The following is a 14,619-nucleotide window of genomic DNA, read 5'->3' as shown; positions in this document are numbered from 1 at the left end:
AGGAAAATTTGAATCTATTCAGCACATTTTGTGTTCTCAACAAGCAGTTTTTACAGAGAAAAATATTGAAAATCAGGCTCCAACTAGGGCCAGTTACAAAGTTGCTTGTGTTTACTAAAAGATGAAGCCCCTCTGGTCAGAGAATTGAAGATTTAGGAAGCACAATAGTTCAGCAAATTGTGCACAGAGCAACAAGATTTTTCTCGTATTATCTCTTGTTGAGTGAACCAACTTGTGTGTGATGCCTCACAACTCCTAGTATTCATCCGTGGTGATTTTAATACCGCCCAAGGTTTGAGCATCAGTTTGGAGCATGCACACCACAACTGGAGAGGACTTTGTCAGTGCAAAAAAAAAACATGACTGAATATATCCAGGAATGGTGACAATTGTTGGAGGAAAGAATATGTCTGGGTGAAGAAAGGCTTGGTTGGGGGAAAATTACAATAGCTTGTGAGGTTGGAGCATTCTCAAAACATGTTTCTCCAATGCCTTATCCGTCAACAAGGTTTGTGCATAAAATAGCTTGATCTGCCGTGTATCATGCTCACTTGGTCGGTCACCTGTTCCACAAAATCTTGGAAGTAATAAATTCTGTGTTTTTTGACTAGTTTCATTACAGAGATGTTCAATGGCTTAGTTGTGTAAAGTTGCTGCTGCATTTCTTTCAGCTCTGACGGGAAAATGATCTATTTCTCTCAGGGAAATGAACCTTAACCCATATTGTCAGATAGTGAGTGGCTTTGGAAATATCAATTTTACAGATGTGAATGGCCACATGAATTGAATTTGAAATTGCAAGGCGAAGAAAATTTTATTTGTCATATTTGCCCATTTCAAGGGATTCAGAGCAAAATTTGATGTATGTAAAAGCCAAGTGAAAGTTCAAAATATTGCTAATTTTTGTGTGAAAAATGTCATCCAAAGTGAAGTGGAATCTCCTTCCTCGATTGCAGTAGGAATAGTAGATGGAAACTTGTGAAAATGGAAGAGCAATGTTTAGTCTTCCAAAATTAAGTCACGCAAATGCAAAATTTTCGCATTTTACATTACTGTATTATTACTTAGTGAAATAATTTGATTGTGTTTATCGGAACATATCAGTGAATGGTGTAGCTACCCGTACCAATCACCATATTGGATCGGAAGGCAGCGAAAATGTGATTTTGAGGCTAATTTCTAATTTTCTATTTTGTTCATGAAACTTACCTGACAGATATATATATAGCTGTATTCTCCGAAGTCCGACAGAATTTCAAAATTCGCGGCACACGCAGTGGGCGGCCAGGTGGTAGTACCCATTGCCGCCGCTGGGAGGCGGATATCAGGAACTATTCCCATTTTCTATTCATATTTTTTTCTGTCGCCGGTCGGTAAACAACTGTTTACAGACCTCCGCCTAGGATTTTGAAACTTCATTAGCCGCTTAAGTATCCTAATTATTCTTTCGATTATTAACTTGGATTTGTGGCTAGGCATACGCTATCGTAAATTTTTTCATTGCATTTGATGTCTGAAGCTAGTTAGCCTAGTTTCAGACTTTGTTGTCTGCATGCGGTAAGGTGAGGCTACCGGAACTTTCGGTAGACACTCGCTTAGTATTTATGACGTTTACATGTTTTCTTTGCGTAAGTTCAATGTAATTAGTGTAATGTGTGACTGATTACGGAAGAAGTAGGATTCATGTACGCATTTTAGAGCGTGTTAGAATCAGGAGTTTTCCTCCACATTATCTTGATAAAACTATAGAAAGGTAAACAGAAGTTAGAAATAATGAACCTTCTAACCTCCTGTAGATTTTATTTTGCCTAACCCTGTGGTAATGGCTTACGGACCTAGAAGAAGTGTCTGCTAGAGGATACATCAAGTAATCTTAGACTAAAGTGCTCGCTCTCCAATCAGTGTTGTGAAGTGTAGTGCCCCTTGTGTTGTGGAGGGGGGCGTCAGATCGGCCCCATAATGCCTCTAGGCCTGGACCTCTGTCGGACTCCCAGGACTCATGGGAGAGGGCATGTCGAAAGCCGCAAGAGGGTTACGGGGGCTCCCCACCGATCTGGCGTCCCCTTCGGCAGAACCTGTTGACGCTTCCCAGGCTGCTAAAGATCGTGCACGTGCACGAATCTTGAAGGATTGCTTCTCGTCTCCGAGGCGTCCTCCCCGCGCAAGGGTTGGAGCTCTTGGAAGGACTCGCGCCCTCTAAGAAGCTTTAGAGAAAAGGACGCTTCACGTCCTCTCTCTCGTTAGGAGGGAATGTCAGATCGGCCCCATAACGCCTCTAGGCCTAGACCTCTGTCGGACTCCCAGGAAACCAGGGAGAGGGCATGTCAAAAGCCGAAGGAAGGTTACGGGTTTTCATGCTGATCTGGCTTCCTTTCGGCAGGTCCTGTTGTCGCTTACCCAGGCTGCCGAAGATCGAGCACGTGCACGAATCTTGAAGGATTGCTTCTCGTCCTCCGAGGCGTCCTCCCCACACAGGGGTGGAGCTCTCGGAAGGACTCGCGCCCCCTAAAGAAGCTTTAGAGAAGAGGACGCTTCAACGTCCCTCTCTCTCTCGTCACGAGAGGATGAAAGAGTCCCTGTGCCCTGTCAGGGCTCTCGAATTATATTTACATAAACGAAGGAAGTAAGAGGTCCTTCGGGTAATGTATGGTGCTCATTGGAAGAGACCACATTTACCCTTTTCGAAGAATGCACTGGCTCTTTTCCTAAGGGAAATATTTAAGGAGGCTCAGTTCATCTAGCCAGAAGAGTGATTTGAGCCTCCTGCGAGTGAACGCTCATGAATTTAGAGCTGTTTCAACCTCGCTAGCATTCCAAAAGGATTTGGTAATCAAGGACATTCTAGATTCCACCTTTTGGAGGAGCAACTCAGTATTCGTCTCCTCTCCTAATGGCGCTCCGTATACGTTATGTAACGTTCGCTTTACTTCGAAAAGCAAGCTGATAAGTTTGACGTCCGGCAAGCTGCTTTGCACAGTCAAACAACTTATGTCTCTGGTTCGGCATAAGAAGGGCAATTTAGACGTGAAGAAGTTTTTGGAGGTGCTCGACGTCTTATAGTGGAGACATTCTCCAGGACGCTCGGCAAGCACCTTGCGAGGGTGTCTTTCGGACGCTCGGCGTTCTTTGCTGAGTGCGTTTCTGGAGATGGTCTTTTGCATTACTAAGACGCAAGTTGTCGCACAGGCGGCCACTGTCTTTGTAAAAAGGTCTTTAAGGCCCGTCTTGAAGACGAAAGCCATACGTCTTCCTTTAGTGTTCACACACTTCAGGAGCAGCGTGCGGCTCTCCATGGAGACTCGCATGAGGACGTCCCTTGAAAATATCAACGTCATATGCAAAAAGCGGTTCGTCATAACATTGAGATGTTGGCAAGGTCGCTCGCCAGGACGCCTCTTGGCGGGCCTTGCATGCATCAGGGCGCTCAACGAGTTCCTCTCTGAAACGTCGTTCAGAAGACTTGGTGTTCTCTGCTCAGACACGCTCGTAGCTAAGCAGGACGTTTTTTTGATTGACGCTTTCCAGGACGCTAAGCAGGACGCTCGGCAGGACGCTTTGAGGGACGCTCAGCAGGACGCTTTTGAGGACGCTCAGCAGGACGCTTTTGTGGACATTCGCCAGGACGCTTCGGCGGAAGCTCGGCAGGACGCGTTGTGAGAGTAAAGGCGTCTTATTTGCTGTTCACGACGTTGTTTCCTTAGGACGGCTTGACGCTTTCTAAATAAAACGCTTCGTTCAAGACGGACGGTTTTTTTTCAGGACTCCCTTCCACAGGACATTCCTTTACAGAAAAAAGGATTCGGAGTTAGCGGAGAGACATACCCGAATTTTTCTTCGATCCCTCTTCCTCTTCATCGATTTCTCTGAGAATCGGGAAGATTATATACTCGGATTCCTGGGTGACTTTCGGTCATGTTAAAGGGTTTTCCCCTATTAGCAAAGTGCTAATAGTTTTGTCAAGTAAGGACGTTTTCCCCATTGTCAAGATACTAAACGTTTTGTCATTTAAGTGGGGGACCCCTCATAAATGGGGTAGTTCTCATTGACATAGATTTTAATGTTTTTATCGTATAAGCGGATAAACTCGTTAACAAATTTCGGAAGAGCTCTCATTCATTTTTCAGAGGCTCATCCCGGGGAGTAAAAAAAAGACTTGTAGACTAGATCCAGGAAGTCTTATGTCCAATATCATAAGAACATTGAACGGTCCTTTTCGATCCTCGGTTCTCTCTTGATCTCTATTCGAATATTACTCCCTTTTCTTGGAAAAGAGTCTTGGCAAAGAGTCAAGGAGTTCTTTTAAAAAGCCTCATTCATTAGAACGTGGACAGTCGTTTTCCTTTCTTTCTCTCTTCCTCGTCGAGGAAAGATGTAGTAGAGAATTCGATGTTCAAATTACTACAATACTTACGTAGTTTATCTTTGCGTCATTTTGCTAACGCATTGGGTCAAGTCATATACGCATATCGTATTTACCTCTGCGGAATAAGAAGCCGAAAAGAACTGTTGTTCCTAATGTATTTTTTCTTTGCAACTCCCTTCAACCTTCCAAGAGTTTTCGGAGTAAGAACAACTCTTCAGGTATTGTTACGACAACACCAACTCAGCTTCTGTTTTTAGTGAATTCTGTTTCGTTTAAATAGGCCTGCTTGAGAGTTTCCTTTTGCTCGATAATATCATACCTATTCCTTCGTAAAGGGAGTAGCTGGCAACTCAGGCAGATAGTATTCTGTTCACCATTGAAGCTTTCCTTCGAGGAAGACTTCTTCTTCACTCTCTTTGATAGGAGATCGAAAGGTGGTTCTTCTAATCCTTATTTTTGTTTTCTTGAAGGAAAGAATTTAGGATGGAGATCGTTGTTCAGAATCCTATAAATATACTACGTATATTAACCTCGCGACATGATTCTACTAAGCAGTTGAATTGTCCGAGGGGTAGGCGCATATCCTAGTTATTCTACGGATTGCGACTTAGACGAGAAGTATTCTAATTGAACTGCAACTCTGGGTTGCCTGCAACCTCCCAGGAGTTTGTTTCAATTTTATATACTTATGGTTTTGTCACGACAACACCATTTCAACTTTTATATTTACCGAAATTCGTTTCGCCTAAATATAATTGCTCGAGCATATCTTTTATGCTCGGTGGTTCTAGCCGAACGCATTCCTTTGTGGAATATGGATTACCTGGCAACAATCAGGATGACGAGTCAGCGGGAGCTCAAGCTCAGCTACTGCGTATTGAACTGCCTGATAGCAGCTCAGTATCAGCTGGGCCTCCGAGATGCACGGTTGGTTATGTCTCTCTCTCTCTCCTGCTTTGATTGCCTACCGAACCGTATCTCTGCCCAACAATCATGGACTTAGGTCTCTGATTAACGGGGTTTCTCGCAATTATGAAGGACCATCTACTGCTGTGACGATAGATTCCATCGCCTTCGATATTGCGAGATTTTTCAACAGAGATATCTCTTAGACTCTTTCATCTTTCTGTTTAACGCACGGTAACAGAAGTCTGTACAAGTCTCCCGCTGCATCGCACTGCGATAATGCGAATGATTTTGCAGACATCTGGGTTTGTCTTTAAAATATCTCATATTCGTAGGTGTACAATTGTTCATTGTTCAACCCGAATTAACAGTTATGTCAAAGGACATCGCCTACTCTCCGACCTGACAGCTCTACTTCCAAATGTTCAGCCCATGAGAAGCAGTTCTTCAGGCAGCTTTCCCCTGTGTTTTCATTACTGAAGAACGCCCGCTTTCATTGCAACTACGACTTCTCACCGGACAGCAATGAAATAGCGGTTAGCGTTTTTCAGTCATTGTAGGCACAGGTTCAGAATCTTGAGAATCCTTCTCTCGATTTGTCTGTGAAGACGTAGGTTGCATTCAATATCTACCTTCGTCTTCAACGGTACAGAGCGATAAGATCTTCAAGAGTAATGGCAGCCTCTTGGCCAAGGCAAAGCAGTGCTGCCTATTTTCAGTGTTCAATCGGAGGAGGCCGTTTCTGGAGATAGTGAAGGGAAATGACTGTTCCTCCACCTCGACCTCTGTGAAGTTCCTTATGGTTTCTTATCTTTCCGGTCTGAAAGTATGAAGATAAGCTAGAAGTCCTAACTATTGTAGAATATGCAAATATGTTGTTGACGGCCTCTAGGCTCAGAGATTCGGTTCTGTCAAACAACAAAGCTTCACGATCTTTGAGGTCTGTGGAGATCTTAAAATTCTCTGGATCAAAGGTTCCGGCATGGAACTTAGACGTAGTCTGAGTTTCTGATGCCAAAAGCAATTCGAACCTATCCTTTCTGCGAACTTAATACACGTGACCAGAAAGGCTAATATTCTAACCGCTCTAGCCACGGCAAAGAGGGTTAGTGAGGTTTTAGCCATCATCATAGGTTTTTTTGGGGGGTGTTTTAAAGGACATAATGCGGTCTGTCCTCTAAGCATTCCGTTCTTGATAAGAACGAAAACCTGTCTAACCCTTGACCCGAAGGCTTGGAGACCAAGGGTATGGCACAAATTATTGGGCAAGGGCATTAGAGAGTCCTGTGCCCTGTAGGGTCTCTCAAGTTTTATCTTGATAAAACTATAGAAAGTCAAGGTCAACGGACAATCTGCGGTGTTCCGTAAAAAGACCAGACTGGTTCAGGTCCAAAAACACCCTGGCATTATAGCCAAGGAGTTCTTTTAAGAGGTCTCATTTGAGATTTTTTCTTAATATGAATGCTCAAGAGGTGAGGGCGCGGCCTCGGAAGCATTTCAACAGAGCATGACACTCAGTAACATCCTGAGTGCCACGCTTTAGCGAAGCAACTCTGTGTTCGCTTCACCATCCCGACAATCTGCGGTGTTTCCGTAAAAAGACCAGACTGGTTCATGTCCAAGAACACCCTGGCATTATAGCCAAGGAGTTCTTTTAAGAGGTCTCATTCCATTATGTTTGCATAAAGATTTGAGATTTTTTCTTAATATGAATGCTCAAGAGGTGAGGGCGCGGCCTCGGAAGCATTTCAACAGAGCGTGACACTCAGTAACATCCTGAGTGCCACGCTTTAGCGAAGCAACTCTGTGTTCGCTTCACACTCCCGACGGGATGTGAAGACGACATTTCAGATCCGTAAGTCGCTAGGACCATACATATCCGTAGATATATATTGGGGGTTGGGGGCAGGAAGCAACACGAATCCTATCCTATAGAAAAGGGATAGGTGTGCTTTTAACTTTGAAGGGTTGGTCGCTTGAGGCGCGTTCCTTTTCTTTAGCCTAGAAGTTATGGAACTAACTTTGATAGGTTAGGTCAGGTGGTGGTTTTAGCTTCGTTGCCCTCAGAAGTATGGTCATATGGTCTAGTCACATTGTGGTCACGCCCCCGTTGACAGATCATTTAGAGCGCACCAGCATTACAGGTCTCTACCTCGCTGGCAACTCTAGTAACGCAGAAGCAGACTTTGGTGACAGTAATCACGAAGTCGGCTATGCTAACAGGTGAGGAACTAAGATGTATATCATCTACTTAATTTAGTTTCCCAAAAAATCCTGTTCTGTCTCTTCCCACCATCCGAAGGTGGGATTCAGCTATATATATATCTGTCAGGTAAGTTTCATGAACAAAATGTTATTGTTATAATACAATTAAGTTTGTTCATACTTACCTGGCAGATATATATAATTAAAGTGCCCACCCACCTCCCCTCAGGAGACAGTGGCACTGTTAAAATATGAATAGAAAATGGGAATAGTTCCTGATATCCGCCTCCCAGCGGCGGCAATGGGTACTGCCACCTGGCCGCCCACTGCGTGTGCCGCGAATTTTGAAATTCTGTCGGACTTCGGAGAATACAGCTATATATATATCTGCCAGGTAAGTATGAACAAACTTAATTGTATTATAACAATAACATTTTTTCCTGTTTTCAGATTTCAGCATGGCAAAGAAAAATCTTGGGGAGGAGGAGTATTCGGAGCTCCTTTTCGTAAGTAGTGATGAAGAAGAGCCTTCTACAGTATCTCCTGTGCTTCCTTCAGCGTCTCCTGCGGTTACAGCAGCTGTTTCTGTGCCTGATATTAGTCCCGTGGAGATCAGGAGTAGGAAAAGGAGGAGAGGCCCTCTTTGCCTTGCAGAAGGTGTGGCATTGAAGAGATTGCCGGATGACTCCTACAAGGCTAGGGACAACACGAAATGGCACTCAGAGCCAAACCCAACAATGCCACCCATCCTGGAGATCGACCAGTTTGACACTGCCGGCCCTACCATGGCTGTCTTTGGGTGTAGGACTCCTGCTGAAGTCTTTGACAAATTTTTGCCGAATACGTTGCTTGCAGAAGTGATCGTCCACACCAACGACAAGATCTTCACCCTCAGGAACAAGTTCAAGCGGCAAAACGACCCCACCTTCAAGGACTTGAGCCTCATGGAGTTACGTGCCTTCCTTGGGATCCTCATCATGACAGGGGCACGGAAGGACAATCATCTGACATCGGAAGAGATGTTCTCCAAATCTCTAGGATGCCCCTTCTACAGGAGCGTCATGAGTGAGCGCCGCTTCGCCTTTATTCAGAGGGCCCTACGATTTGACAGCCTTGCCACAAGGGAGGAGCGTGTGAAGACTGACAAATTTGCTCCCATAAGGAGTTTGTGGAACCAGGTCATTGCAAATTGCATTGCAAACTACGAACCCAGTGGGCAACTTACTGTGGATGAGCAGCTCCTCGGCTTCAGGGGACGGTGCGGTTTCAGGATGTACATCCCGAATAAACCAGCAAAGTAAGTAGAAGGTATATATATATATATAGAGAGAGAGAGAGAGAGAGCCATTTTTTTAATTTCTCTTATAGTTTCTATAGTTTTGTTTTCTTTATATTTATAGTTTCTTTTATTTTCTTTTCTTTTCTCTTAGGTATGGCATCAAGTTAGTTATGGCCTGTGATGCAAAGACGTTCTACATGTGCAATGCCATTCCCTACTTGGCAAGGGGACTACCACTACAAGTACGCCCTTGGGAGAGTACTTTACGTTGGAGGTAACCCGACCCTTCAGGAAGGCTGGGCGTATTGTTACGACGGACAACTGGTTTACTTCCCTGCCACTAGCCAAGGGTCTCCGTCAATTTGGGATGCATTTAGTTGGCGCTATTCATCCCAAACCTTACATGCCTTCTGTGATGCTGACAACGCCCCTGGAATTAGGCGAATGTGTGGCCTCGTATAACTACAAGGACAAGGTCACTATTTTGTGCCAACGTGTAAATTCCACGAAAAGGATCCAGATTCTTTCCACAGTACATCACAATCCCACAGTTATTGAGAACCAGAAAAGTCAAATTCATATGTTTTATAATGCCACAAAGGGAGGAGTCGACACCTTCGATCAGATATGTTCTGCCCTGACCTGCAGCAGGAAGACCCGGAGGTGGCCCGCATGTGTCTTCTATGGGATTATCAATATTGTTGTGAATAATGCCTTCTTTATCCACCAAAACTTGCCTGGCAACAAGTTGTACAACAGGAGGCAATTTTCATCAGAATTGGCCATGGAACTCGGCCGTGATGCAGCACTTGCTCGACTTGGAAACAACAGGTACCTCCCAAGGGACTTGACTTACCTCATTTGTTCTGTTTTTGAGGTAAAAGAGCCCAAAGACGAGACTCCAGACACTCCAAAACGAAGTGACAAGCGCAACAGATGCCCTCTCTGCCCTTCTTCTTCTAATGCCAGGACCAAGCTTTTGTGTGCTAAGTGCCATAAGCCTGCGTGTAACTTGCATGTCAACTTCATCTGCGACCAGTGCCAACTCACGTAGTAAGTTTCACAAATTATTTTTCTTACCAGTTTATACTTACTAAATATAATTTTTAACCTTTTTGCCCTCATCTAGGGTCATCATAGATTATTTATGTACAATTTCATGCATATCCATCAATTATTAGTACTCTTTCTAAATATGCCTTTCTTTTACGTCAATTTCGCACGGTAAGGGTTACATTTGAACTAAGCTTTTTCCCATTTTATATTAACTAAATATAATTTTTAAGGTTTTGCCATCATCTAGGATCATTGTAGATGACTTTTGGAAAAATTCATCCAGATATAATAAGTATTACTACTATAAATATAGCATTCATTTCACACACATATTTTTTGGTGATTTTGTGTATAAAAAAATTAACCGCTTTTTCTTTTCTTTACAGATCTGGCAGTTTCGCTGATATCGGCAATGTTTTTACATCAATGTGTTCAGGAAATATTGTAATTGCAGCACATAATTCGTTTTTTGTCCAGTTTTTTATTTTAAAGTGTACAGTGCCAGTCATTTAAACAAAATTGTATTTTTATACTTATTTTCGTAATCATGTAAGTACAGTGTCATTTTCATATTCAGCATTTTTTTCTCCTTCAACCAGTAGAAATTAGATTTTAAATTGGTAAATTGGTCCCCTCCCTTTAAGCCCCAAAAGGGAGCATAACATATATGACACCACGCTACCTGCAGCGGGAGTGTTTGTCCACGCTACCTGTCCAGGGTTAGGGAATATTATTTTTATTTCATCCCTGTTTTGGGGAATAATATATATTAGGATAGGAAAGGTAGTTTCACTTGAAACATTTGGTAACACATTTCATGCATGAGCAACAAATGAACATGCAGAGTAATGAATGAACACACATAAATATGTGAGTAACACTTTGTTGTAATTGTGTTTTATTTTGTGCTCGTCTTTATGATTGTAAATAGCAGTGTTCTCTGTTGAACTTTGGTGTTGTCTGTTATATAGTATATACATATATATATAATTAATAGATATATATATAATATATATATATAATATATATATATATATATACATATGTATATATTAGTATTTTCATAAGTGCACTTTTGCAGATGATGATAATTTTGGGAGTTGTACTCAGTCAGAAACTGATGATGATAGCAATTTTGATGGCTGTGACACCAGTGAGGAAGATATTGATACTGATGATGAAAGTAATGATGTGAATCCTGATAGTGATAGCAGTGAGGAGGGAGACGGTGCAGGTATTAGCTAATGAAGCTGGACCACCTTCTGTAAGATACACAGGCCATTGTGGACCAATCCATCCCCCACAACATGATGCACTACCATTATTACAGATAGTTTTGTTCAGAAAATTGTTGATGAAACTAATTTGTTCACAAGTCAATGGATACAGTCCCATACTGAGTATCTACGACAAAAGATAAGGTCTATAGTCAACTTATGGATCAAACAAGGTCAAACATTTGTGAATGAATTATTGGCTTTTTTGGGGTTATTTTGAATATGGGGCATATCAAGAAACCACATCTGAGGTCCTACTGGGATTGTACAAATCAGAGCCAGGCAGCACCATGGTTCTCTAACCACTACAATAGAGAAAGGTTTGAACAGTTACTCAAGATTCTGCATTTTGCAGACAATTCAAAAATTCCATCACCAGATCACCCAGCATAGAAATTGTACAAAATACAACCAGTTATTGATCACTTCCAGAGGACTTTCTAAAGTCATTACTACCCTGAGAGAAAAATATCCGTTGATGAAAGCATTATTGGTTTGAGGGGTAAGACCCGTCATTTGCGACAGTATTTGCCAAACAAGCATCATGCTAGGTTTGGAATAAAGGTTTGGTGTTTATGCGAGGCAAGGAATGGTTATACTTATGCCTTTGAAGTACATATATAGGGGAACAGCTGGTATGCAAGTAAGTGATAATGGGGCCACATGTGACCTTGTTATGAGGCTTCTTGAGAAAGCAGGTTTATTTCATTGTGGTCATCACCTAGGTCTTGACAGTGACTTTTCTTCACCTAAGCTGTTCGAAGATCTTTGGCAGAATGGAACAACAGCAACTGGAACAGTTTGCACTAACTGTAAAGGACTGCCTATGGATGCTGTAAAGAAAAAACTGGAAAACAAAGAGGTTTCAGATCGTAGAAAGGGTCCTCTGTTATGTGTGGCTTACAAGGATGGCAAGAAAACACCTGTTCTTCTATGTACTTTCTCAAAAGGAGGCTTTTCACTGATTGGATAGATATAAGTTCATGGTCTCTTTAGTCGAGTCGCTTGTCCAGAACTACGAAATATCATCTGGAAGAGACATACACTGGAACAAATCCAGGCAGCTTCACTCTTACCTTATCCAGTGGGGAGTCCCTCCCATGTAGCATTATCTGCAGATGATGGGCATAAGATTATAAAGCTCCCAGTGGGGAAGTAGAGGAACTGTATAGCAGGTCACCTTAAAAGGGTCCGCTCATGCTATTTTTGCCCAAATTGTGATGGAGGAATTTGCCCTGAATGCTTCGCTGTTTTTCACAAAAAAATGAAACACTAGCCATCAAATAAAAGGATGTTATTTACCTTACAATTTAATACCCATAACACTGAGAATTAACTTGAAGCCATTTTATGGTCATTCAAAGTAAATTTGGAAAAAAAAAAATTTTTTTTAATCAGATCAAACACAAACATCAAGAACTGGTTATGGCACCAGTATTTTATGTACGTATTTCAGTTAGGCCAAAAATTATAAGTCCGGGGTATAAGGGTTAAACAACAAAAAGCAGTCCACTGCCTTTTTAAGTATAATGAAAATAGGTAACATAAAAAGTAACAATAACAAGTCACCAAACATTGAATTATGTGCAAGGTACAGCCATCCTACCCAATAACGAACAAGAAGCACTTCCTTCAAAACAACAACTGCCAGAGACTCCTTGAAATTGAGATCTAACAATATTCACGATCTAGATTATTATTATAAAGGTTTAGTTTATCCAGACCTCTGAGGAGCCTGATGACGGCTCTCTCTCTCTCTCTAGAAGTAGACTCAATTCCAAGTAAGAAAGACAAGAATGCAAATATCAACATTGCCAAAATAATATTTACAGGCCAAGACCTCCTATGTAAAATAAAAATTCTCAGGCAAAATAGAGAAATTCGTCCATTTATTCCAAAACCACTACAATGTATAGTGTTCAAGGTATGGACAAAAAAAAAAAAAAATAATAATAATAATAAGGCAATGTGTGTAGTCTGTGCATCAGATAACAATAACGCTATTGGAACTGTAACCACCCAAAATGTACCAATTGTGGGCTAAGCCAATCACATGAAACCTGAAGAGTGCTCCTTTTACCAATACAACACAGAGCCTCACTTGTTGATAAATAGAACAGGAATGTCAGTCAAGGAAGTTAGACTCGGGCTAAAAGAAAGTGAAGTTAATAATCCATCCAAAAGCTCCACTTTCTCAAATGTAACTCAAAATCAAAATATCAATAAGCACAATTGTTATTATTATGTAGGATTAGTTTATCCAGACTTCTGAGCCTAACAATGGCTCTTCTCAGGCTAATCGGCACAACAACAAACAATATAAACATAGAAACTATTATCATGCCAATAATACTAAAACCCAAAATAAGCGTAATATATCCACCACTACCACTACTAACATTAAAGATTCAGATATCCATGAAGAAGAATTTTGAATCGAAGGGGAATCAAATAATAACAGTAATAATCAAACTGACAACAAGAAAATAATGCTGGAATGAACAACCCCACCTAAGGGGAAAAAGTTGAATTTTGAAAATTACAATAAATTCTAAGAAACTCCAACTACACCAGGAGAACATTTAAAAAAACCTCATCACAAGTGGAAATACACAATTACTTTCAATCCCAATCATACATTCAACAAAGAATCAATCATAACTTTTTACAATTCCCAACAGATAATACTAATGACAGCATCCCCTTATATAATGCAAATGAAATTCATACCATTAAACCAAACCAAAATATAATTATCATACCCCAGTCATCCACAAGACCCAAATATTCCACTAATAAATAAACCCATCAAGCCAACATTCTTTATCACTACAGAAGAGGACCAATAGTATTACAAAATCAAAAATTTGTAAAGCTTAAAAGATATGTTTCGGTCAAAGAAAATGAACCAGTAACAACACCAAAAATGTGTTGTCTTGTGTTTGTAATGAGTGCTTCTTAGGTACTTTTAACCAACTACCCACCAAGACAGAGGCCACAATACGAAATTGTAGAGACAATTTTGTTAAATTACAGAAATGCCCTTTAAAATACCAACATGAGAATAAATTAAGTTCTGAATCCTTAACATACAAAAAGGAAATTATAAAATTAAAAATAGACTCGTTACTATTTAATTATGAAAAACAAACAACTGCTGAATCTAATAATCAACATACAAATACAATTAAAAAAATCAAATGCATATAAACTTCGAGACAAAGTAAAATCTGCAATCAGTAAACAGAATTTAACACCAGTTCCTCCCAATAATGGAATATAAAACTATCCAATGGAATATAAATGGCCTCTTAACCTGACTACGTCTGGGTGAATGAAAATGATGTGCCAACTTACTTCTCCAATACCCACTTAACCTTTTCTTCTTTTCCAATACACACTTAACCTTTTCTTCTTCTCCAATACCCACTTAACCTTTTCTTCTTCTCCAATACCCACTTAACCTTTTCTTCTTCTCCAATACCCACTTAACATTTTCTTCTTTTCCAATACCCACTTAACCTTTTCTTCTT

At 41.1% G+C, this 14,619-nt stretch overlaps 2 protein-coding genes across 3 annotated transcripts in view; both read left to right on the top strand.

The window, feature by feature from the left end:
• The window catches only part of LOC135205778 (uncharacterized), a 35,102-nt gene extending 24,721 nt beyond the window's left edge, over positions 1-10,381 (top strand). For both annotated transcript variants that reach the window (XM_064236919.1, XM_064236918.1), the window contains 3 exons: positions 7,925-8,771; positions 8,905-9,806; positions 10,196-10,381. In XM_064236919.1, the coding sequence (XP_064092989.1) occupies positions 7,925-8,771; positions 8,905-9,031 (974 nt within the window). In that variant the 3' untranslated portion in view covers positions 9,032-9,806; positions 10,196-10,381. The remainder of the gene's footprint in view (positions 1-7,924; positions 8,772-8,904; positions 9,807-10,195) is intronic.
• The window catches only part of LOC135203512 (heterogeneous nuclear ribonucleoprotein U-like protein 1), a 354,027-nt gene that overhangs the window by 269,772 nt on the left and 69,636 nt on the right, over positions 1-14,619 (top strand). The gene's annotated exons all lie outside the window — the stretch shown is intronic.

Source organism: Macrobrachium nipponense, chromosome 24 (genome assembly GCF_015104395.2).
Source record: "Macrobrachium nipponense isolate FS-2020 chromosome 24, ASM1510439v2, whole genome shotgun sequence".
Classification (NCBI taxonomy): domain Eukaryota; kingdom Metazoa; phylum Arthropoda; class Malacostraca; order Decapoda; family Palaemonidae; genus Macrobrachium; species Macrobrachium nipponense.
This window is presented reverse-complemented; position numbering and strand designations above follow the sequence as displayed.